This window comes from Gracilinanus agilis, chromosome 1 (genome assembly GCF_016433145.1).
Source record: "Gracilinanus agilis isolate LMUSP501 chromosome 1, AgileGrace, whole genome shotgun sequence".
Taxonomy (NCBI): domain Eukaryota; kingdom Metazoa; phylum Chordata; class Mammalia; order Didelphimorphia; family Didelphidae; genus Gracilinanus; species Gracilinanus agilis.
In genome coordinates, this window is record NC_058130.1 from 515,379,180 (window position 1) to 515,406,611 (window position 27,432).

The 27,432-nt window shown below is 38.8% G+C and overlaps 1 protein-coding gene across 1 annotated transcript in view; it reads right to left on the reverse strand.

The window, feature by feature from the left end:
• The window catches only part of RP1 (RP1 axonemal microtubule associated), a 330,542-nt gene that overhangs the window by 166,826 nt on the left and 136,284 nt on the right, over positions 1-27,432 (reverse strand). Inside the window, exon 17 of the mRNA XM_044682704.1 lies at positions 27,009-27,095. Within this exon, the coding sequence (XP_044538639.1) occupies positions 27,009-27,095 (87 nt within the window). The remainder of the gene's footprint in view (positions 1-27,008; positions 27,096-27,432) is intronic.

A 27,432-nucleotide genomic window follows, 5' to 3' on the forward strand; every position in this document is an offset into this window, starting at 1 on the left:
AACAAAATAGGTAAGCAAAGTAGGGGAAAAAGGAAGTGAATAAGCATTCATGTAGTGCTTATTGGGTGCCAGGCACCATGCTAAGCATTTTACAAATATCTCATTTGAACTTTACAATAACCTTGAGAGGGAGGTATGCTGAATACCCCCATTTTGTAGTTGAGGAAATGGAGGCAGGCAGAGATTAAATGACTTATCCAGGGACACACAACTAGTAAATATCTGAGATCAAATTTGAACTTAGATCTTCTTAACTCCAGGTCTGTCACTCTATTCATTGGTGTTCCTAGCTGCCTCCAAACTACAAAGATTCAGTGACTCAGAAGTCAAAAAAGGGAGGAATTTCAGAATATGGTGATTCACAGGGTCAAATGTTAGAGAAATAATAAATAAAATGAGAAAAGATGGCATTAAATTTAGCAATAAAGTAGTTATTGGTAATTTGGAGAAAAGCTTTTTAGTGATTGGAACAAAAACCATATTGCAAGAGCTAAGAAGTATGTTGAGAGAATTTATTTTTGTATTCTTTTGAATTATTTCTGTTCTTGAGACATGAATTAAGGCTCAAGCCCTCCCTTCATTTCTTAGTTCCTAGGGAATTAAGAGAATGCCCCACTGCAAGAATCTCTACAAAATAGAGATTATTATTAAGTTCTATCTAGCTAATCAGCTCAGGCTGAATATACCCACATGTAGCCCCACCAAGTACTTCAACTTCTCATTGGGAATCACTGCAGGTTCATTTTTTTAAATTAATTTATTTATTTGGAATATTTTTCCATCATTACATGATTCATGACTCCCCCCACCCCTTACTGTCCCCCTCCTGGAGCTGACAAGCAATTCAACTGGGTTATAAACACATCACTGTTCAAAACCTATTTCCATGTTATTTATATTTGCACTAGAGTGATCCTTTAATATTAAAACTCTAATTACATCCATATTGAACCATGTGATCAATCATATATTTTTCTTCTGCGTTTCTGTTCCCACAGTTTTCTAAGATGTGGATAGCGTTCTTTCTCATAAATTCCTCTGGATTGTCCTGGTTCATTGCATTGCTGCTAGTAAAGAAGTCAGTTACATTCTATTTTACCACAGTGTATCAGTCTCTGTATACAATGTTCTCTCAGTTCTGCTCCTTTCACTCTGCATCAATTCCTGGAGGTCTTTCCAGTTCACATGGAATTCCTCCAGTTCATTATTCCTTACAGTACAGTAGTATTCCACCATCATCAGATACCACTATTTGTTCAGCCATTCCCCAATTGATGGACACTGCCTCATTTTCCAATTTTTTGCTACTGCAAAGAGTGTGGCTATAAACATTTTTGTGCAAGTATTTTTTCCTTATTATCTCTTTGGGGTACAAACCCAGTAGTGGTATGGCTGGATCAAAAAAGGGTAGGCATTCTTTTAAAGCCCATTGCGCATAATTCCAAATTGCCCTTCAGAATGGTTGAATTAATTCACAACTCCACCAGCAGTGTATTAATGTCCCAATTTTGCCTCATCCCCTCCAACATTTATCACTTTCCTTTGCTGCCATTTTGACCAATCTGCTAGGTATCAGGTGGTATCTCAGCATTGTTTTGATTTGCATTTCTCTAATCAAGAGAGAACACTTTTTCATGTGTTTATTGATAGTTTTGATTTCTTCATCTGAAACCTGCCCATTCATATCCCTTGAACATTTGTCAATTGGGGAATGACTTGATTTTTTGTAAATTTGACTTAGTTCCTTATATGCCATATTAGCCTAAATATAATATGACCCCAAGAAGAACACTACAGTTGCTTCTAGAACACTGTACTTCTTCAAAGCTTGAACATCGTTTGTATTTTCTGCCTCCTGAGCCAAGAGTATTTTAAAGAACATATCATAACTTCATTGGATTTCTTTTTTTAATTTGGGTTTTGGAAGAAGCCTTTGTTCAATATGTGGTCAATATTTTTTTCTCTACCCATCATCAAGTAAATAACAGGTAAATATTCAGAAAGTATAAATACAAGAGCCTTGGCATAAGAACTACAGAAATCCAAAAAACTGTCACTAGAACTATCACCACCACACCACAATGCGTGCATAAAAGACAATTCCCCTGAGACAATACATATGTGAAGCTGCAATAATTTAGCCTAAATATATTTTCAGTGTTCTCAAGATACTTCAAGTACATTTGAACAATGTTACATAGTACCATGAATTCTCGATTCATTTACAATGTAGTGATTATAAATAAAAGCACTAAAATGCATTCTGAGGTGCACAATACACAACTTATGGTTTCAAGTTGGAAGTGTTCGAATATAGTGTGAATGCAACTTTCAAAGATACATATTGGGGGAATAAATGTTGTACTATATCTGGGCTAATATGGTATTCAGGAAATTAAACCTTTGTCAGAGAGTTTTGTTATAAATGGTTTTTTTTCTCATTTGTTGCTTTCCTTCTAATTTTGGTTGCATTGGTCTGTTTGTACAAAACCTTTTTAATTTGATATAATCAAAATCATTCATTTTACATTTTGTAATGTTCTCTATCTCTTGCTTGGTCTTAAATTCCTTCCTTTCCCACATATTTTACAGTTATGCTATTCTATGTTCACCTAATTTATTTATGATTTCACTCTCTATATTTAAGTCATTTTTACCCATTTTGAATTTATTTTGATATAGGGTGTGAGATATTGATCTTAACCTGATTTTTCCCATACTGTTTTCCAATTTTCCCAGCAGTTTTTGTCAAATAGTGAGTTCTTATCCTAAAAGCTGAGATCTTTGTGTTTACTGAATAAGAGCTTACTGAGGTCATTTACCCCTAGTCTATTCCATTGATACACCCTTCTGTCTCTTAACCAGTACCATATTGTTTTGATGACCATTGCTTTAGTTTAAGATTTGGTACTGCTAGGCCCTGCAGGGGTCAATTTTGACTTCGCACAACTAGATTTCTCTCCAGGGTAGCTGGAGAACCCAAGATTTATACATGAATAACTCACCATCATCAGGGGATGGGAAAGAGTTAAGAGTTTTGATGGATCACCTCTTCACTGGCTATTCAGCAGCTAAAGATACCTTGGAATGTCCAAAGGAAAAGCTGAATAATAGGTTCCCAAAATAGACTGTTTATAGGTCTGTACAAAAGAACTTCCTGGTCTTTGATCATTGAGAGAGATCACAAACTAATTAATTTATTGGTTGATGATAGCCTAAAAATAAATTGATATTCTGATCCAGAAAGCAGTCTCTCCGAATTTTTAATAGTTAGCATATGGATGATGAAGGAGTGAAAGCAATAAATTTAGACTACTCTTACCAGATGTTTATTGGTAAAGAAGTGGAAGGGATTAAGATTTTGGAGTGAAAGAATGGCTTATTCAAAGAAAGGTGATTTCTTTTTTGGTTTTTGTCTTTTTTTTTTTGAAGAGGTGAAATCTAGGCATGCCAGTAGATAGAGGATTTGGGGTTGATAGGGAGGGGCAAAGAGAAAGAGACATATTGAAGAAACTTGAAACTTGAAAGGATATATGAGAGTAAAACCATGGAAGAGAGAAGAGGAAAGGATCAAGGATATAGATGGACGAATTAGTTTTGGAAAACAAAACCAACTAAATCTCTGAGACTACAGGAGAAGACAAGTATTTTAAGAAGGTAAGAGGAATAAAGGATAAGAACTAAAAAATTTGATACCAGCTTCAATATTCTCAGTAAAGTAAGAAGTAAAGGCATCCTTGGAGAGAGGAAGAGAGTTGGTACTACAGGAAAGAAGAGTTCAAATCATATAAGAAGTCCAAGAAGAGGCATAGAAATTTTATTCAAGACTCACAAAAGCAAAGGTGAAAATTTTGAGAAGACAAGCCCTTACTTCCTACCCTAATGCTTTTTCCTATAAAGCATTGTCTTTCATAGACAATCCAGGCTGGAAACTGATCTTGCTCTTCCTTTTACATCGGACTCTTAACAAAATCAATAGCAAATTTTCTAAGGAACCTCCCTACTTCATATCAAATACCACTGATGTCAGTAAAAGTTTTGTGGAAAAAGCATTTCTGAATCAGTTCCATTTAACTTTAAAATCATGACAACTCAAAATAGAACACCGAATCATGATTCAACTTGCTCTTTTTAAAGATGTGAGGAAATAGTCAAAAATCTTGTCTCTCCAGTTTCTTTTTTGGAAAATATGCTCTTTCAGTTCTTAAGTAATAAATGATGATAAACTTCTGAAAGACCACAATGATTAAATTTGGGCATGTCTTTTGCAATGAAATGGTAACACACTGGCAAATATAATATGTAATAAATGATAAATGCTAATACCCGAGGAGATGATCAAAAACAAAAGGGAAGCAGACATCTAGTTTGAAGGAGGCATACTCCACAGATTTGAAATTCAGTAAAAAGTAAATCACTATATCAGTTGTCAGAAAGAGTTATCAGGGAAATCAATGAAAAAGATATGGAAAACAAGAGAAATGAAGGGGAATAATATAACAGGAAAAATGAATAGGAAAAGGAGGTGCTAGATCAGTAAAGAAATTATGAAAATTGTGTCCAAAATGTCATGTGCTCATTCATTTTAAAATTTTGGAATACTTCTGGAATAGATTTTATTTTAAAATAACTTCTAGAGTTCTAGGTTAAGATGGCGGCAGAGTAAGAAGCAGCTCTTAACCTCTCCTGACCAAAACACACAAAATTCCTCAAGGGGACATAAAAACAAGTCCAGACGAACAGAGGAACCCCACAACAGGGCACAGCGTGGAAGGTACGTGGAATCGAGGTATTTCCATGCTATAAAGGGGTGAAACAGCTCTCACTAAATTGCGGGCTGAGCAACCACCCCTCCCCCCCCCTCCACACACAACACTTATAACACCGAAGCCAGCTAAAAAGAAATAGAGCAAGTTTGGGGCACCCATTGAGTCATTGGCAGCTCCAGGGCCTGTTCCTGAGAGCAGCAAGATTTAGGACCCCAAAAAGCTAACGAACACACACAAAATCTGAGCGCAGGAGCAGGACTCCAAGAGGGGACACAGGGCAGAGCACAGGCACAGGCGGAGGCGTGGGTGGAGGCAGACACAGCCACAAGCTAAAGCTCTGAAACCCTGAGTGGGGAACCAGTGCAGACGGGTATACGACTGTGGAAGCAGCTCCCTGAGACTTGTAAAGAAACTTCCGGCAGAAGATCAAGCAAGGGGGTCCACCAGGGCGCGAGGATAAACCTGAGAAGCTGCTGGGCTAACGATGGCTACCCAGTCTCAGGAAGTTCAGAAGAGAAAGATTAACAACAAGAAAAAGAAGGCTTTAACACTCCACAACTTTTACACAGAGAAAATCCAGACAACCGAGCAAACAGAGGAGGAGAACAAACAAGCATCCAGACCCTCCTCAAATAAGGAAAACTCCTCACAAGCTATGGAAGAGTTCAAACCTGAGATTTTGAGGAAAATGGAAGAGATCTGGCAAGAAAATAACTGTTTAAAAGGTAGAATCTTGCAATTGGAAAGTGAGGCTCAGAAACCAAATGAACTGATAAGCAAATTGAACACAAGAAATGACCAGATTGAAAAGGAATACCAGAAGATTATGGCCGAAAACCAGAAGATTATAACCGAAAATCAAAAGATCATAGCCGAAAACCAAAAGATTATAGCCGAAAATCAATCCCTAAAGGCTAGAATTGAGCAAGTAGAAGCTAATGATCTCTCAAGACAACAAGAACAAATAAAACAAAGTCAAAAGACTGAAAAAATAGAAGGAAACATGAAATATCTCAATGAGAGAGTGACAGACCAAGAAAACCGGTCTAGAAGAGACAATTTGAGAATAATTGGTCTTCCAGAAAAACCAGAAATTAATAGAAACCTGGACTCCATACTAACAGAAATAATTCAGCAAAATTGCCCTGAAGTCCTACAACAAGAGAGCAATATAGACATTGAAAGGATTCATAGAACACCTGCGGCATTCGATCAAGAAAAGAAAACACCCAGAAATATAATTGCCAAATTCAAGAGTTTCCAAGCGAAAGAAAAAATCTTACAAGAAGCCAGAAAGAAACAATTCAAATATCAAGGAGCACCAATCAGGATCACACAGGATCTGGCAGCCTCCACGTCTTTCAGACGAACCTATCAAAAATCCCTCCCTTGAGGAGCCCCTTGTTCCCTCTAAGCCCAGACCACGCCTTTATCCAGTCCTATTCACAGACCCTCCTCAAGATAGCACACTTAATCCAGCTTATCAAGCAGAGCTAGAGGAGGAGACAGCCCGCTACCATAACAATGGCCCTCTGAGGAATAGACCTCCTCCCTACAACCCCCCTCCCCCATTTCCCTCCCACATGATTCCTCTGACTCCGAACAGGAGGAAGAGGGGGAGGAGAAAAGCGGATCCCGTGGAAATTCCAGGCCTCCCCCACCATCATCGGCCAATTTATAAAAAATTAAAAATTAAGCACATTAAAGACCTGCATTCGGCAGTTAAAAATTATGGCCTGAATGCCCCTTTTACACTCTCCATCCTAGAAGGGCTTGGAGGAGAGGGACACATGCTCCCCTCAGAATGGACCAAAGTTGTGCAATCTGTCCTATCCTGAGGGCAATTTCTAATCTGGAAGGCAGAGTTCTTAGAAAGGGCAGAGCATCAAGCTAGGCTCTACTTAAAAAATGCCCAGACAGCTAATTGGACGACCGACAAGATTGTAGGCCATGACCACTTTGCATTAGAAAACCAACAGATGAGGCTGCCTCCCGGCTTACTCATGCAAATGGCGCACGCCGCTATGGCCGCATGGCGGGGCAGTTCCTGCCACTGGCTCTGTTACAGCACCTCTCTCGAAAATCCTTCAGGGACCCAATGAGCCCTACGCGCAGTTTGTTGCAAAACTCCTTGAAACTGCTGAGAGAGTCTTAGGTCAGGATGGGTCAGACAACCCAGTGGTTAGACATTTAGTGATTGAAAACGCTAACTCTGCCTGTAAGGCAGCCTTAAAGGGGCAAGCTAGAGATCTTGATCTAAATGGGATGGTACGCCTATGCAGTGATATTGATGCCTATGACCACAAACTAAACAAGTCCATCTCCTTAGCCATCGGGGCAGCCATTCAGGCCTCTCGCCCCACCACCCCCCGAAATTGCTTTAAATGCGGGCAACCTGGCCATTTCGCCCGTGAATGTCCCTCTAACCAGACTCCCACCCCCCTTCAGGCTCTAGCCCAAAGACCACCTCCCAGCGTTTGCCCTAAATGTCGAAAGGGTCGGCACTGGGCTCGAGATTGCCGAGCCAAACCTCAGAACTTTTCCCCAATGTCGGGAAACGGGATGCAGGGCTCCCAAGGGAGCCCCTGCCCAGTTCCCTTACTCGAGCCACAGCCGGCAGCGCAGGCCTGGACCTCTGTGCCGCCTCCACCCGAATATTGACCCCTGAAGAAGGCTCGGTAGTCCTCCCCACCAGCAAATTCGGACCACCGCCTCCTGGCATGTTTTTCTTGGTCATCTGCAGGGTGCTCACCACCTTACAAGGTGTAGTTGTGCATCCCACCCTTGTTGATAACGGCTACACAGGGGAGATAAAACTTATCATAGAATCTCCTCACGGTCCAGTTACCATTCCTGCTTAGCTCAGGCCCTCCCCCTCCCCATGATAGGCGATTTTCCCGCCCCAGCCCAAAAACGAGGTCCTTCCTCACCCGGCTCTTCCAACATTTATTGGGTACAACAACTTACTGAGTCCCGACCCACTCTGCAATTAAAGATCGAAGGAAAAACCTTCACAGGGCTGCTGGACACAGGGGCAGACTCTACTGTCATCTCCCAGGCTCATTGGCCCCGAGCCTGGCCCCTTCAACCCTCAGCCACCCACCTGTCAGGAATAGGTCAGATCCAAGATACCCTCCAAAGTACTAAGCTCCTCCATTGGCAAGATACTGAGGGCAATAGTGCCCTCACTACCCGTCCCTATGTAGTCGCGGGACTCCCCGTTAATCTCTGGGGCAGGGATATTCTGGCCCAGATGCGGCTCCTCATGGTGAGCCCCAGTGATGCTGTCACCACCATGATGCTGAAATCTGGGTACCTCCCAGGCAAAGGCCTTGGCAAGAACGAACAAGGCATCTTACACCCAATATCCCCCCCAGCCCAAAACGATAAAGGAGGACTTGGGTCAAAAAATTTTTTATAAAGGTCACTGATCCCCCTGCAATCCAGGCTGAGAAGATCACCTGGAAGTCCGATTCTCCTGTCTGGATTGACCAGTGGCCTCTAACATCTGAGAAGGTTCAAGCTGCCCTAATGCTAGTGCAGGAGCAACTCTCTCTTGGACACCTTGAACCTTCCACTTCCCCATGGAATACACCTATTTTTGTTATTAAAAAGAAATCGGGGAAATGGAGACTTCTACAGGACCTACGTGAGGTCAATAAGACCATGCTACCCATGGGGGCTTTACAGCCAGGCCTTCCATCCCTGACTGCTATCATTTTCCATTCCCATAGTCAATTCCCCATCCCCCTCATTGACACAGCTCCAAGCTCAAGGCTTTAGCATTGCCCCAGATAAAATTCAAACTCAAAGCCCAAGAAACTCTTTATCCCTTAAGTGGCAATCAGACTTTGCTTCTTGCTCACACCCTCTTTGTTCTTAATTTCCTCACGCTGGATGCCGAAGGGCATTCTGCAGCTGATCGCCACTGGAATCCGCATACTTCATCTAATCTGGCCACAGTCCTTTGGCTTGACCCCGTCAGGGGCCTCTGGTGTGGCCCCGACCCTGTCATTATCTGGGGAAAGGGCTCCGCCTGTATTTTTGATAAAGCAGCTAATAATGCCCCTTGGATTCCATCTAGACTGATTAAACCTTTTGCCCCTGATACTAACCCTCCTAAGCCAGGGAGAAGTCTTTTTCTTCTTCCTTTTTCAGAACCACAACCCTGACGACATCACAGATGGGACCCCAGATCCTGAACTCGTTTTCTCTGGCGGTTTACATCATCTACTCCACCTTCCTTCCGGTCACCACTTCCAGTCCTCATCTCCTGGTCCAACAACGATGGGAGATCATCAATCCAGTTAATCAAGCCATCATTACCTCCGTTTCTTCTTCGCAATGGCCCCAATGGACGTGGTTTCCTTCCATTCCGGTTGATCTTTGTGCCCTAGGCGCCCATTTTGTGCAGCCTGGGGATGTGAAACAATTGGCACTGGATATTGGATCCAGGCAAACCAGGACTTGATAGCAATAACCCGCAATCTATCCCGTCCATCTGTGTGCACCCCCAGTCCTCCTAATTGTAATCCCCTCATTATCACATTTACCAACACGGGGAAACGAAGTGTTAAATGGACAGATGGCTTGACTTGGGGTTTACGACTCTATAAGAAGGGCGGTTTTGATGATGTTCTCCTTTTCACCCTCCGCCTCTGTGTGCAGCCCCTCATTGTTTCTGTTGGTCCTAACATCATCCTCTCGGATCAACGACGCCCCTTTTCCCCTAACCCCCAGCCATTACCGGCTCCCACGCCTCTCCCCATCCCATCGGTTCCCCTTTTTTCCCCTTCAACTCCGAATCCCTCCTCCCAGTTACAGCCCCAGTCACAGCAAGGGTCCCTAAATATTCCCGGTACAGCAGACAGATTTTTATCTCTAGTATCAGGTGCCTATACTGCCCTGAACGCCTCCAGGCCAGATTTGAGGATTAAGTGCTGGCTCTGTCTGAGTCCACAACCCCCTTACTATGAAGGTATTGCCTATATGGCAGAACCCAATGAAACAGTTCTAGCTTCCCCGCGCTGCGCCGCCTTTCCTCGCCGTCTCACCCTTGCTGAAGTCTCTGGCCGTGGCCTTTGTTTAGGCACCATTCCCCGATCTCATGCCCACTTATGTAACTCCACCCTTGACCTCCCCCCTTCCCCTTCCTTTTTGGAAGCCCCGAATAATGGCTTTTGGGCTTGCAATACTGGCCTCACCCCTTGTATATCTCTTCTAGTTTTCAATACCTCCTTTGAATTCTGTGTTCTTGTCCAGCTATGGCCACGTATCTCTTTCCACAGGGACGACAGTGTGGCCTCCCTCCTCTCCCCCTCTCCTAGAACACGTAGGGAACCCTTTACTACTTTAGCTATCCTGTTAGGACTCGGCGGTCTTGCTGCAGGCATTGGCACTGGCACTACTGCCCTTCTCCAGACCCAACACTTGGCCGCTCTTCAGATGGCCATGACAACTGATTTAGAAGCCCTTGAAAAGTCTGTCACGGCCCTGGAACAATCACTCACTTCTTTGTCAGAGGTAGTCTTACAGAATAGGCGTGGTCTTGATCTCCTTTTTTAAAAGAGGGGGGATTATGCGCAGCCCTCAAAGAGGAATGTTGTTTTTACGCTGACCATACTGGCGTAGTAAAGGAATCTATGGCAAAGTTGCGTGAACGGCTAGCCCAGAGGAAAAGGGAAGCCGAGGCACAGGAAGGATGGTTTAATACCCTTCTCAGAGGTTCTCCTTGGCTCTCCACTTTAATTCCCACTATTATTACACCTCTCTTTATATTTTTATTGATCTTAACCTTTGGCCCTTGGGCCTTCCAACGTCTAACGAAATTCATCAAAACTAACGTTAACTCAGCCCTTGATAAGTTCCCTATGGTTCAATACCATCTTATTGAGATGATGGACACAGAACAACCTTGTGACACTCGTTTGCAGTTTTCCAGCAGGGCGGTAACCCAATGACGGGAGTAGCACAGGACCTCAACCCTTGATGGTTGAGTAACTCCCCCTGTGTAGCCTAAGACAGGGGCCGTCGCTGCCAATCTCACTTATGGATTGACCAGGGAACACAAGGTGTCTTAGGAAAAACTTCTGGTGTTAAGACAGACTTGGATTGAACAACGACCAAAGGTTAATAAACTTATTCCTTACGCCTTTCTATTTAAAAAAGAAAGGGGGATTTGTTAGGGACCAAGACTTTAAGATAAGACAGTCACTCTTCTAAGAATAGATATCATTCACTCTTCTAAGATAAGATATTGATCATAGGCCCAGCCATGCTTGGAGACAGTAAGACGCCACCAGAGATTTTCTATGCTCCCTTTCCGCGTTCCTTTCCCCCTTAGTATCGGCCGACCCCCTTCTGCCCTCAGCCTATATATTCTTGTCATAGATCTCCAATAAACGAGCCTTGCTTCCACCCAAACAACTCTGTCTGTCTTGCGCGCAAGGTCTCCCCTCTTCTTCCCCTATGGGTTCTTAGGTTGCCGTTTCCCCGGACCCCTCGGTTGTGTCCGGCTGGACCCGGGCATATGAGGGTCCATTTGCTGGCTCTGGGTGCAGGATTATATTGCATTGCCCATACCCAGTTCCAGATCACAGCTCTAGGAAGAGGAGGAACACAAGTGCACACCAAAGCTTGCAGCTAGAGGAGATCAGAGGATGTTGTTCATAGTTCAAAGGTAGGAAAGAGTGCTTGTTGTTGCTCAGAGACAAGAGCACAGGCCTGGAGAGTATTAAATACACTTCTTAAATCATACCACCTTGGAAAAACTAATAACTTATAGATTCCCAGAACTAACTCTGAAAGCAGACACTCAAAAATTCTGAAAAAATTTTTACATAAGAAAAGAGCCTGCCTATGATAGATATTTTTAATTAAAAGATAAGAAAAAGGCTGGAAAATGGACAAATGATAAAAAAAAATTAAAGGAAAAAGCTAATGGTAATTATTTTGATGACAGGGAAAATAAAAACACAAACTCAAAAGAAAATAGCAAAGTCAATACCATTGCATCCAAAGCCTCCAAGAAAAAGGATATGAACAGGCAGTCCTTGAAGTAATTAAAGTTATTATAGTCATGTTAGAAAATTCTCTAAGTTACTATTAATTAAAGGAATGCAATTAAAACAACTCTGTGTGGGGGCAGCTGGGTAGCTCAGTGGAGTGAGAGTCAGGCCTAGAGGCAGGAGGTCCTAGGTTCAAACCCGGCCTCAGCCACTTCCCAGCTGTGTGACCCTGGGCAAGTCACTTGACCCCCATTGCCCACCCTTACCACTCTTCCACCTATGAGACAATACACTGAAGTACAAGGGTTAAAAAAAACAACAACTCTGTAAGGGTTAAAAATAAAGGTTGGACAAAATATAAGAGAAATATGGTCACCAAAATTAATATATATCAAGTCAAAATGACTTTATAGTAGTTTTGTTTACAAAATAGAGGGAAAGAGTAAGGTAAAGAAATGAGAAAGAGGGTAGGGTAAGAAATCTATCTTAACAAGCTAAATATCTGCCCCAGAAGCCCAGCCAGAGGGACCAGAAGTAAATTAGGTACCACCCACCCAGCCTCTGAGAAGGAGGTCTATCTAGTGTTACTCTCTCCAGAAGTCAGGAAAGGAAGGTCAGCTTTTTCCACTCACCAATCCAAAGTAAAGAGTAATCTCACCAAATGTTCTTCCACTAGCCTTCACAACTTCAAAAGAGCTCGAACAACAACTCCAAAAAACTTCTCACAAAAACTCTGTCTCACAGGATGTTGCAACTACTTTTAAGACCCTTCTTTGTGTCACTTCCTGTGCCTTCCTTCCACTTTATATGAACCAATTGTAGTTTATGAATTTCCTTAGGACTGCCATGGTGCAGTCATTTCTGAGTTGTCACCCACCTTAGCATGTGGGGTACAGACCTCCCCCCACTGAAGCATAAAGTGGGGGTATTTATACTTCTGGTGATTAAATCTAAAAGTAGGCTTGGGAGCGTTAATCTCATCTTCACAACCCTGATTGGATTGGCTAATATGAAAGTAAAGGAAAATGACAAAAACTGAAAGGGATATGAGAAAATTTAGGTACTAATACATTTTGGGGGGAGATATAAGAGCTATAAATCAATACATACCCTTTGACCCAGCAATACTATTACTAGATCTGTATCCCTTAGAGATAAAAAATAAAAAGGGCCTGAAAATATTTATAATAGCTCTTTTTGTGGTGGCAAAGAATTAGAAAATAAAAGGCTACCATCAACTGGGGAATGGATGAGTAAGTTTTGATTTATGAGTGTAAATACTATTGTTGTATATGAAATGATAAATAGGAAGATTTCAGAAAAACCTATGAGGAATTAACACAAAGTGATGCAGAATGAAGTAAGCAGAACCAAGAGAATTTTGTACACAGTAATAGCAATTATTGTGTAATGAACAACTGTGAATAGCTTAGCTATTCTCAGCAATATCATGATCCAAGACAATCCCAAAGGACTCATGAGAAAAATGCCATCTGTTTCTAAAGAAAGAGCTGGTAAAGTCTGAATCCAAATCAAAGTGTAATATATATCACTTTCTTCCTTTTTTCAAGTTTTCTTCCTCAAAAAGATTAATATAGAAAAACGTTTTACATGATTGAACATGTAAAGTATATATCAGATTACTGCCTCAGTGAGAGGGAAGAGGAAGGAGGGAGAGAATTTGGGACCCAATTTAAAAAAAAACAAATACCAAAATTGCTATTGCATTTAATTGGGGGGGGGGGGATAAAATATTGTCCAAGAAAAAGATAAAAAAAGAAACTTAGAGTTCGATAATGTCTAAGAAACTTTCAATGGGCTCATTAGACTCAGCTTATAACAGTGATGACAGGAGATAGAGTATATGTGAGAATTATATTTGAAAGTAAAAGAGTTGGATTTGATTCTCTGCTCAAATGCTTATTATTTATACAAACTTAAGAGTGTCCCAACCCTCTGAGTCTGGTCTTTTCATCTATTATATGAAGGTTATACTAATATTACTATTTCTCATGGATTTGTGAGTTTCAAATGAGATAAAATACCAAATGTCCCATTTATTATTTAGCAAATGGCGGGGAGGACTTCTCAAAATGTTTAACCTGGAGGCATAAAATTTAAAATTGTATCACTGATTTTTCCATAACCTTGTGAGGTTATCTAAGACCATGAAATAACAGTTTAAGGAGTAGACTTATGATTTCATAGGTAAAAGGAATTCTCAGAATGAGGAAATTTTGTCACCAATTCATATCAGCACTATTTCTGCAAAAATAGTCTTTTGGGGCAGAAAGTGGTAAAATGTCTTTGTCAAGATAACAAAGTCAGTATATATTAGAGGCAGGACTTATACCCATGTCTCCCTGGCTTTGAGGCCAACTTCCTATTGACTATTACACTCTGCCTTTTATGAAGCCTAGCTCTTGATTTGTATAGGATTATTATCATAGTGGTCAAAATGTAGGCAGTGGCCCCCAAATTAATCAAAAAACATTCATAAAGCATCTATTTCATGCTATGGGAGTACCTTTATCAGAGGAAAAAATTGTTTGTATACAAGCACATACGAAATAAATACAAGAGAAATTTGTGTTGGAGAGAAGGACTCTACTATATGGACAATGAGGAAAGTCTTTATGTGTAAGGTAGAAATTGAGCAGGGTTTGGAAAGGAGCAAGGGAATATGAGGAAGGAAATTACTCCTAATATGGGGGACAAAAGAAAGAGATAGGAGATGGAGTGTTATAAAAGAGCATAGGCTAGATTGTAGAGTACATGGAGGGGATTATTATGTGAGAAAATTGGATGGGCAGGAAATGGTATGCTTGTGAAAAACTTTCAATGACAACTAAAGAATTGTATTTGATCCTACAAATAGGGAGACAGAGGAGTGAATTAAGCAGGGGAGTCACATGGTCAGGGAGTGCTTTGGGAAAGTCACTTTAGCAGAAAAAAAAAATGGATTAGATTGGGGAAGGAGCTGAATGAGAGTGTGGAGGGAGAAAAAACAAGTGGCAATTGATCAGAAATGTGAGGTGAGTATAAGTGAAGAGTCAAAACTAATACTGATCTTGGGAATATGGTGACTAGGACAATGGTAAAAATGCAGATGTTTGAAAGAGGGGTACATTTTGAGGAAAGATAATAAGTTCAGTTTGGGACATGTTGAGTTTAAATATTAAATAGACCATCAAAGATATACAATTGGATCTTGGAGGAACAGTTAGGATTTGAGATGAAAGTCTGAGAATACTGTTCATAAAGCTAATTATTAAATCCATGGAACTGAGGTCACTAATTGAAAGAGTTGAGGGAGATAAAAAGTGTCCAGATTTAGGATTACATTTACAGTTAAAGGATATAATATTGGATTACAAACCAGCCAAGGGGAATAAGTAGTGGTCAGACAGGTAGGGAGAGAACCAAAAGTGTAAACTTATGAAAATCTAAAGAGAGAATGCAGGAAGAGAAAGTAGGCAATAGTGGAAAATGCCAAAGAGAATTTGAGCAAGATGTGAGCTGATAAAAGGACCATTATGTGTGACTATTAAAAGAATACTGGGAAGCCAGCTGGCTCAGTGGATATAGAGCCAAGCCTGGAAACAGGAGGTATTGGGTTCAAATTTGACCTGATATTTCCTAACTGTGTGGCCCTGGGCAAATCACTTAATGCTGATTGCCTAGCCTTTACCACTCTTCTGCCTTGGAACCAATACTTAGTATTGATGTGTGTTTATAAAAAGGTATAAATATATACATATATATATATGCAGTTGTATTTATAGGTTATAAGTAGATGTATTTATAAAGAAAAAGAGAGGGGGGGAGAGAACATTGATGAAAGGAGATCACAAAGCATTAAGAAGTAATTAAGATGAGAGGGGAAAAAAGGTAACAGATATAGATATATTTTCTAGGAATTAGACTGAAAGAGAAGAGAGATAAAAGACAATATTTTGAGGGGATGAAAGGATATTTCAAGCTAGAGAAATTGGACACGTTTAGCAATAGAAGGGAAATAAAAACAATAAATAGAAATAGAACAAAGATTAGATAGAAAGAGGGCATGTTCATGGGAATAATCCACTGGTGAAGCTGGGAGGGATGCCATGAAGAATATCATATAGCAAGATTGTCCTTGGAAAAGAGAAATAATATGTCTTAGAAAGAAAAAACAGATGATAAAAATAGCAGGAGAGATAGAAGGAAAAACAGATTGACAGCCTAAAAATAACCCTAACTGGCATTTAGAGTTTATATAAACCAGTAATGAGATAAAAATATACAATATTTAATTACAATCTCTTCTTAAAAACTCCTTTCTTTTGTTTATTCAGATAGGTTTTTATTTTAGTATTCTACAAGTAAAACATGACAATAAGAAAAGACAAAGTGCTGACTGTGGCCATGGTTCATTTTCAAGAGCTTATATCAGAACAAATCTTAACAGGACTGAGAGAGGGGGGAAAAAAAGAAAAGAAAAAAGAAAGTAAGAAAACTAACCTGTGGTTTCCAACTTTAAAATTATGATTTGTGCTGGAAAAGATAAGGGAAAGGATAGAAAAAGGTGATTTGTTTGAAAAAACTTTTTTCATTAAAATGAACCTTAATCTATTGAAAAGCCTGAAACTTAAAAGAAAAACAGCTTTTTTTTATCACATAAAATCTCATCAGTGTTTTAATTCCTAAAAGAACTAAATGTAGTTTTAGGAATATCCTCAAAAAGCATTTAAAATTCATTTGCAGAGCTCCCCCTGCTGATTTATAATAGCAAATATTAGCTGTTTTGCAAGAAAACAAAAGAAAAACTTATTCATGGCTCCTAGAAAACCTGTGCAGTTCTTGGGTTATAGCCATAAGATGGTACATCCTTCCTGGGCTTCCTGTGGACTCTTGAAGAAACTGCTTAGCATGACATACAAGGATTCCTCTCTCTCAATCTGATCTCAAACTGTCTTCTACTACATCTCACGCAACTTCTTCGTACACCATTGTCTAGCCAAACTTGCTACCCCTCAAATAGATTTTGTACTTTACCACTCCTCACCTTTGCTCATGCTGTCTCCAGTGCTTAGAATAATCTTTCCTGCTCTTTTTGTAAACATACAATACATTATTCAAGGTCCATGTTAAAAGCCACTCCCTCTACAAAAGTACTGTTGATTTCCCCCACTGGAAATAGGTATTTTTCCTTATCTGACTTCATGGTACTTTATATTTCTCTTATGAACTTATATTCTAATTAATTTTATTTATATAGTTTCCATATGAGACTGTGAGCTCCTTTAGGTCAAGGATATCTTAGGATCATAGGATTATAGATCTAGAGGTAGAAAGGAACTTTTTGGACCATCATTTTAAGGTGAGGAAATAGACTAGTGATATTAGTTTTTAAAAACTAATAAATTTCTAAGCACAATTTAAACCAAGGTCATCCTAATAAACTAGTACCCTCTCCACTATGTTTCCTCTCTTTATAATGTCTAAAATGCAAAATACTGAATTTATTGTTTTGTAAATACTTGTTGAAAGAATGTATTTCTGCTGAACTTGGTCTTGAGAAGAATTATGTTCAACTCCCCTATCTTTAGAACTTAATATGGGAAAATAATTTAATCTCTTAACTTTGGTCTCTTCCTTTCTTTGTCTATCTATCTCTTTTTTCTTCCTTTCATTCTAAAACTACATGATAATCTCAAAAGAGACAGAAAAAAATTTGACAAAATACAATATTGATTTATGCTAAAAATCCTACAAAATATAGACATAACAGGATATTTTTTAAAATATTTTATTAAAAAAAGAAAGCATTATATACAATGGGGTATAAACAAGAAACTTTCCTGATAAATGTAAGCATAAATTAGGGACGCCTCCTTTCTCCATTATTATTTTATATAGTTCTAGAAAAGCTAGGAATAGCCATAACAAGAGAAAAAATAAGAACATAAATATAGGTAAGAAAAAGGCAGGACTTACCCTATTTTCAGAATGGAAATGGCAAAAGAAAAAATCCCTTCTGAAATGCACCAAATAGAATAATAATCCCAAAGAAGTAAGCTTATCTGTATGTGCAATTGTTCTCTATATGTGTGACCTAATCTATTTCAAGGACTAAGTCTAGAAGGTCAAAACTTGTCTTTCAATTATTATATTTATTTATTTATCATATACCCAACCCTAATCATATTGTATCATTTTGCTTAGATTGATTAGAAACTTCATAACAAAAGCTATTAGTCTAATGATAACAGTTTACATTGGTATAGCATTTTATGATTTTCGGGTCAATATGCCAACAATCTTTTGAGCCTTGAACTAAGTAGTGTAAGTAATAATACCTCTAGTGTACAGCTAAGAAAGGGTAGCAAGGCATTGCAATGGGTAGAGCACCATGTTTGGTGTTAAGAAGACTCATCTTCAATAACTTAAATCCAGCCTCAGATACTTACTGGCTGTGTGACCCCAACAAGTAACTTAACCCTGTTGCTAAGCTGGAAAAGGAAATGATGAACCACTCCAGTTTCTTTGCTAAGAAAATCCTAAATGGGGTCATGAAGAATAACGTATGACTGAAACAGAACAGCTAAGAAAGCTGAGGCTTAGACAGGGAGGAGTCAAGGGTCTCAGCTAAGAAATGGTCTGGATAAATGGGATAAGTATAAAGGTCTAAAGAAGCATTAAAAAGTTTGGAAAAGCTGCTGTGAGGAATGAAGACAGTGAATCAGTTTGTCAAAGGGGAAGGACATGCCTAGATGAAATTATTGAATATCAGTTTCCAGTGGACATGACGCAGTAAGGGTAGGGCAAGAAATGATTAAAGTTCCTTGTCTAACTAAGGACCATATAAGTCTTAAGGAAGTTTGCATAGCTTTGTAAAAGACTAATTTCTGACTCTTCATGCCATGATTTATTGAAAATTAAGACAAATAAATATGCCCAAGAAATATCCCTTGGGCAAGCCAATTAACCTACAGTGCTTCAGGAAACTCTCATGTACTAACCAAAGCCAAAGACAGGTTGCTGTCTGGAATAGATGGATTGGAATAGATGGATTGGAATAGATGGATGTATGGAACAAGAACATATTAAGTTCTTACTATGTGCCTGCATTATGCTAAGCCCTTCACAAATGTCATCTCTTTTGATCCTCACAATAATCCTGGTAGATAGTAGCTACCATTTTCCCCTTTTTACACTGCAGGAAATTGAGGCAAACAGAAATTAACTGATTTATTCAGTCTCACTAGTGACTAAGTGTCCAATGCCAGATTTCAGTCAAGGTCTCCAGAGCCAGCATTTTATCCCTACACCACCAAACTGCCTCCTAAGATCATGGGGCTAGAAGGGTCCTCACAGAAGCTATCTAGCCCAAACCCTCATTTAAGGGAAGGTAAGATCCAGAGAGGCCTCACATTTTATAGGACCACGAGGTCCACAGTGAGCATCAGAAAAGAAAAAACACATCTTCTTACGGCCAAGTCCCTGCTCTTCCCCAGTGTTGTGATGCCTTTGTAATCCCCTAATGCTGGTTATATCACAGCTCTTTCTCATATTTGTACATCCATTTTCCAACTACTTTCATGTTCTTTTTAACCATGTATCATTTAGGGGTAGGAGAGGGATCCAGATCTCTGATTTTATCATTTTGGGAAATTTTTTAGTGAGGAAACTCCCTTGGAGTGCTGCCTGGGGCACTAGTCTTTGGGTGCTTTCTTTGTAAGAGCTATTATGAGGGGCAATATTTGAGTACCCATGGCCATCTGGCCTGGCGTCAGAAGTCAGGTGTCCATCCAATATCCTATGGGGCCTCATATATATACATATATATATATATATGACATAACCAGCCAATGAAAATCCACAGATAACCATCAAACAACAGTCATTAACAGACTGCTGCTCTTCACTAATTCATAGGCTCCCTACCCTTCAAAGCCCAGCTCAAGTCCAACACTCTTCATGATGCCTTCCTTGACAGCTCTAGTCCACATTCCTCCAATTCTTTGTACACAAACAGCTAGCTTTTAATTTTTTAGCATTGATCTCTTTGTTTGCAAATGTGTTACTTATTTTTCTCCCCCAAGCCACCAATCATAAGCTCACATGCACATAAAAGCAAAAATAGTCTATATTTATATAGCTCATACATATTTATAAAGCATTCTCCTAATAATTCTGTGAGGTACACAGGGCTAGGATCATTACCAATGTAGCACAACATTCTCACATTTCAGAGAAGAGCTCAGAAATTGTGAGTTGGCCAGGATCACAAAGCCAGTAAAGTACAGGACTAGCATTTAAACACAATGTTCTCTCCTCTCCACCCTTTGTCTCTAGAAATGCCAAACTTCGTGAAGACAAGGACCACATCAGATTTCTTTATTTTTAATCACTGACACATTTGCTCTCACTTTAAGGCTAGTGCTATGGAAACTGATTACTATTTTGTTGGCATTATTAGACATAATATTGAAAATTTGGAGATTTGCTTCTAAGTAATTTGTAGTACCTTCAGGCAGAATTATATGTGCTAGTAGCAATACTAATATCTAACATTTATATAATGCTTTAAGGTTTGAAAGGCACTTTATAAAATAATGTTCTGTTTGTTCTCACAACAGTTGTGGGAGGTAAGTGCTATTATTGACCCCATCTTATAGATGAAGTAACTGACACTAAAGAAGCTTCATGATGAGGCTGGATCTGAACCCAACCAGACAAACAAGATTTCTCACAGATATGAATAACTGAGAAAAGATATAACAGTCTTTGATCCAGATGATTTTTAAACCCAAATATGAAATGGATTTATAATCTTATTTGGATACTTTCTCTAGCAATAAGATCACTATCCATCCATGTCTGACCATCTTGTATGATCTGGTTTATGTCTTCCCTTAAATTTGGTCCAGGGGTTCCACGCAATATGTTCAGTCCTTCTATGCCTTCTCTTGGCACCAGGAGGCTAGAGACAGAATAGAAAAAACTAAGAACTGGTTATCTTTTACTCTAACAGAGTGGCCAGTCTGATCTTTTTTGATCTTATTCTTTTTTTGTTGGCATTTTGTACTCTGATTCTCTTTCATACTTCCTTATTTGATATGTGTCACAGTCTGTTCACTCACCATTTGCCCCTATGTTGTCTTATGAGTGATTGTTATATTTTAAAAAAAGAACTTCTCTAGCAGAGAGCCATGTGCGGGCTTCAACAGGGCAAAATGTCACCAGAAGGTGGGTGATGAATGTTTCCAATGCAGAAAATTTAGAAGTACTGGGGAGAATTTCATAAGAAAACAAGAGTGCAAACTGGGTTATAAAAAAATAAATGCCAGAGAGTAAAATCAGGGAGAGATGGGGAGGAGAACTGGTGGAGAAAGCCACTTAGACAAAGAGTATCAAGTGTATTGAGCTTTCAGTTTGTGAGAAGCAATGTTCTCTAGATACGGGGTTCCATGATCCTATCTGGATGAAGATGAGAGCCCATGGGACTTCATTCAAAGAAGTTTCATTGATGGTCTGGTTCTCATATAAATAAATTCATGACCTCCAATGCTGATGTTGTAGATGTTACCCTGACATCCTCCCTGTTATGCCAGTGAGTCAGAGTAGGGAACAGAGGAAAGATGCTTCATAGCTTCTGGAAATGAGGTATAGGAAGAAATGATTTGTGGAAACAGATGACAGAGCACTGTTTAGTTACTACATTGTTAATTATCTTGTATTCTAAATGTAAATGTTCTTTTATCTTAATATAATGTCATATGTTTTAATTTTGGCTTTGGGGAAAATTTAGATCCACATAAGATTAGAGCAGTAGTTTTGATTTAAGAACACATTCTAGAAACATTATCATAGAAGTTGGGGTAATACGATCAAGATATCAACAAATATACATAAAATGCTTATGATGTGCCAGGTATTGTGTTTGGCCCTTGGGATATAAATATAAAGAACAAAACAACACCTATTCATAATGAATTTTTATTCTAATGATATAGATAAGTACAAATAAAATATATAAGCAAAGATATGAAATCAATAAATACAAATACACATCTAACAGAGGACTAGTCTCTCAGTCCCATCATTTGAACAGATACATAGTGCCACAGATACAATTCCTCAAATAAAAAAGGCTGGGAAGTCTGCTTCAATCATTATACATAATGATGTGGAATTGAGTCTTGGAAAGGCTTGGGAGCATGTGTAGAAATTCTGTAACTGGCTCTTGTCTGCTTACCATATGATGAAAACAAACCTCTTTAATTGGATGAGGCTTTGTAGCCAGAATTCTAGATGTATTCCCAAGGTCCTAATTAACCTAGTTGCTTCTCTCAGTTTGACTTGTCTTTTGCTAACTTCTTCCTGCCTATTAGTGTTTTGGTGAGAGAAAGGCCTTAATCCCTTCCCATCTGAGGCCTGTGAACCTGGGCCTTAGTCCTTTGCTTCTCTGCTTGTCTATAGTCTCTCCAAATAGTTTTTGTCTGATATATACAGAAAATAGAATCACAGAATGTTAACAGCTGGTAGTAACCATAGAAGTAGTCACCAAAGCAATGTTGTCATTTTTACAAATAAGAAAGCTGCCCCTCAAGAGAGATAAAATGCTTTACCCAAAAACAGATAACTAGTAAGTAAAGGAGCCATATCTTGTCCTCAAGTCTTGTGATTCCAAGACAAGTGCACTTTCCTATACACTACATGGCCATGGAGAGGAAGACTATGGACCTACAAACCATCATGGTGTCTGCTGTATGACTTGCCCCAATGGCCTTTTTCAAATTCCTCAGGATTTCTTACCCCAGAACTATATTTTTTAATCACTTATTTCTATAAAAAATAATAGCACTAATACTTTGTATTTATGTGATGCTAAAGGTTTACAAACAATTCTATCTAGAACATTTCATTTGATCTTTACAACAGCCATGTGGAATGGAATGGAATAAGTATTTATTAAGTATTTCTGTATGTGCCAGGCATTGCGATAAGTGCTGTTGGATTTGTGCAATTAGTAAATTTTAGAGATGAAGAAACTGCAACTTATATACATTAAATGTCTTGTCAAAGGTAGTCCAGATAATCAATGTGATGGGTGGGAATCATATCCAATTCCAACATTCTACTAGATCACATTGCCTATTGTCAGTAATTTCTAGCAGTTTTACCACTTGTTTTTTAGAAGAACATCAATTATCTTTCTTCTGCCTCTGAAAATTTGAAAATTTACTTGAATTTTTAAAAAACGTTTAAATAGCTACAGAGTGATTTCTTTTTATTCCCCCAGAACACTGAGCACAAAGCAGGGTACCTAATAGATATTTAGTAAATATTTATTGGTTGATTGAAAACACCTTCCCCAGTTAAATTTTACCAAATGGTAAGTCATGCTTAATGAAATATACATTTAAAAAACTATTAACCAGATATTTGTAAAAACAAAAACAGTTTCCTATTGCCTTCCATCACAAAATCAGATACATTCAACTAGAACAAGTTTGGTTAAAGTTTCAGAGGACAAAAATGAAGAAAACATCAAAAGAGAAAGTGATATCTTTTGAATATTCCAATTTTAAAAATTGATGTTTTAACATGAATGCAACACTGAAATATTCTGAAATTCTGAAAATAAGGGATAAAATTAAAATATAGAACAGTATAGCTCCAGAAAGTGTAGCAGTACAATCAATCCTACATATCCTTTCTACCATAAAAGTACTTTAAATTTAGTATCAATCCTGAGACATAGGAGATGCTGGCACAGGACCATCCAGCATGGCATTCCCGCACTGAAGAAGGTGCTATGCTCTATGAGCAGAGCAGAATCACAGTTGTACAAAGGAAACCTGAGGTACAAATCTAGAGACATCTCCGTCCCAAATGTTCAAATGGTCTGTTGTGCCCAATTTGTGCTTGAGTCTTCTAAGCTTGTATTGGCTGGATCAGCCAGAGTTGAACACAGTGTATTGTAGATTTTAAAATTAATATTCAATATCTCCAAAGTATAATATTTATAAAGATTTATTAATATTTAACTAGAGAGCTAGAGAACACAGGGAATGTTCACCACTCAATTCATGTGGAAGAGAGAGGGTGTGGCAGAGTGAACCCAAACTATATGCAGACCATGTAAGGATGCACGTATACGAAAGGCAAAAGAAATTGTGGATAATACAGAAAGAAATTTTGGGCAATGCAGTTCCAGGGGTTCAAGATTTTCCAACTATACAGTACCTTGACCCCCACATTGTGATGCCATTGGTCTTCTTTTAGTATGAAGGACAAACTACAACAACAATCATACAAGTAACAATTCATAAAGACAAAAAATTATCCAAATTTTTCATACACCTTGAATCATCTTAACACTTCTAGTTTCAAAGCCAAATTCATTCCTTTAAAATTTTTTATTTTTTTATTCTCTTTTTAACAGTTGAACCTAATGAACACCGACTTCCTAAATATAGCAAATTCAAGGAATGAAGTTCCCTGGGTCATGTATAATAATTAATAAAACAATGAATTCTAAGTGAATTTTTATTACTTCCATTACTCACTAACTCCTCAATGTTGATACTCTATTCATTGATGAATATCAAAACTATCCATGCCCTCTCCTCCTGTGTCATTCCTACCCAAATATTTTTCTAATTTCTCAAGTCCCCACCTTCAAGAAATAAAAATGCAAACTCCTTGAGGGCAGGGAACCTGTTTTTGCTTTGTACCTCTAGCACTTAGTACAATGCCTGGCACATAATCAGTGTTAAATAAATCCTTGTTGACAGACTCACTGTGGGGGTTCATTCAACATTCTGGGGAGCCTCCTATAGTTTACTAGATAATGCTTTGCCAGGTAACACATGTAATGAGAGGTGGCTAACAAAAACTTTTTGCTTCTGTAATTTCTAACAGTCACAAAAAGTCAGTTAGAAGTCTTAGAATCTTCAGAAAGTCAGTTGGAACTTGAAACTATAAATAGAGGTGAAGTTCCAACTAATGAGGCTTTTGCCTTCTGGCTTTTGCTGTGGCTAGAGGCTTTTGCTTTGGCTTAGCCTGTTGGCTTTGGCCTTTTAGCTTGGCTTTGGCCTAATTGCTTCAGCCTTGGCCTGTGCTTATTTGTCTTGGAGAAATTTAAACCTAACTCATTTCTCTGGACCTCTCCCTGATCTCTCCATCTACATCCCTCCCCTTACCCTGAATTTCCTTGGGCCCTGGGTGGAAGGGAGGGCTTGGTAATTGGGCATTGTAGGTTTAATTTCTATAGACAAGAAGAGTATCCTCAAATAAGTTACTCCTAGTTTTAGTGATTTGATAAAGACTGCTTTAAAGGCAGACAAAATCTTCCTGACTGGGAGAGTAGGCTCTCAGTCTAAACCTCTCCATGACCCATCCCCCACCATCACCCCTCTCCCTAGCTGCAGTTAGAAAACCCTGAACCTCTTTCCCTCTTATTAACCTGAGATTAATAAACTCCCCCTTTGTTACCAACTCAAAGCCTCTAGAGAATCATTGTATCGAAAATTTAGGCAAGGGTTGAAGAGGGAATGAATTATTTATTTATTTTCTGAGGGAGCTGTGGGCATCCATCTTGGGAGGAAGTCCTTACCTGAGACTTCCTCCTGCACCCATCAGTTTCACAGACAGGGAGGAGCCCTTCAACTCCTCCCTCAAGGGCCTTGAGAAACTGACAAGAGAAAGCCTTCAAGGAAGATTTAAACACTTATGACTGGCCCAACTCCTTTGTGTCCATAGAGATACCTTTCCTGCCTTGAAGAATCCAGCCTATTTCCCAATATCCTCTGTCTCTAGTCTCCTGTGACTAGCCTATTTTAAGCTGCCTCCCCTGAATAACCCACCTATTCCTTCACTATCTAATATACCACCTCATTCTTTCCTTCCCTAAACTCAGCCATTCCTTTCATTCCTCCTCCTAATATCTACCTCACCTTTTATCCTCTCCCTTTAACTAAAGATTCAAAGATTATCCACTTCTTGATAACACACAAAGCAAATGATTTCAGTTTGTTTAGGTTGTGGGTTTTTTTTTCTTTAAGGAATATTTCCTCTACTAACAAGAAGCAAAATTGTTAATTTGGATTTCTTTCCTATTTGCCTCTGACTATTCTCCAGTGGGTTTGCTAACAAGCAGTAAAGTTGAATTGAGCTTGAGAGAGAAAGCAAAAGGTCTGAATAATATACAAACTGGGTGATCAAATGCTAAATAATTGAGATTGAAATGTATGCCAAATTGTAATAAAGAATGCTGATTTCTTATTCTTACCTTATTATTATTCCTTCAGAGGAACAGAAGCTATTAAGAAATGAGAATTGTCTAGTATGTGATTCCCAAAGCTATATATGTTTACATTTTCATTCATAGTTGAATTTCTATGGCAATATTCAGCAATACAATCTGTCTTAGCAAGTCAGGTATAATTTATCAAAATGGTAGAGCGTACTTGAGTAGAAGTGCATGTCTACATATCAGGGGGAGAAAAACAACTTGCCCGGAATATAAATCTCTGAAAGAGTAATAGCATGGAAGGTGAGCAGGGTATATTTATTCCACAAATAAAGATATATACTTTTTCTAAAAAGTTTTACAATTCCTTCTCTCTAAAAGTCTCTAATATTTTTGCTCAAAAAGTGTAATTCAGTTGCTAACTGGGCAATAACTGAATCATACCAACTAATTAAATATTTTCATTGTATTCCCTATATTGATTCAAAGACTTTGAGCGTCATGTTTATTTCTTTAAAGCCTTTAAAACACAATGAAAGAGGGGCAGCAAGGTGGTTCAGTGAATAGAATACCAAGACTGGAATTGGGAGCATCTAGGTTTAAATCTGGCCTAAGATACTTCCTCACTGTGTGACCCTGTGCAAGTCATTTAATCACTTAATTCCCATTGCCTAATCATTACCACTCTTCTGCCTTGGAACCAGAACTTAGTATTGATTCTAACAGGGTTTTAAAACACACATACACACACACACACACACACACACACACACACACACACACACACACTCACACACACACTCACACACACACACACTCACACTCTCTCAAAGAGTGAGCTTATTTTCTGCATTCAATTGTTAAGTATTAATATCTGAAAATCTTTGCAATAATTAGAGAATTAACCTTTTCCACATTGCTTTGAAATTCAATAGGCTTATTGCTTTTAGTCAAAGTCAAACCAGGGAAAAAAATGCAATTCGTTACCATTTGTAAACTCCATTCAGGCTGTTCACTGGTTCCATCATGTCCTATTCTGATCTTGTAAATTTTGCCAATGTTCTTTATCTGAACCTGAAGGAAATTAGAAGTTGAAAAAAATCATCCTCACATTTTAGATCATACCCATGAGAAAGCTATTACATATTTTTTCCTGTTAAAAGCATTTTGCAGTTCTTGGCAGCTCTCTAAGCTCGTATCAGCATCTTAGTATTAACCCCTCCATAAAAGGCTATCACTGGAGTCTCACAGATAGGGAATGTAAGGCAGAAATGTTACATGATTTAACTAAAATACAACAGAAGTAGTCAGATGAAAGAACAAGATTCAGGAGAATTGCCCAGTGTTCTTTGCACAACATACCACTCTCTCGGAATCCTCCTTTTTGGTAGTCTGAGATCCAGTAAGAAAA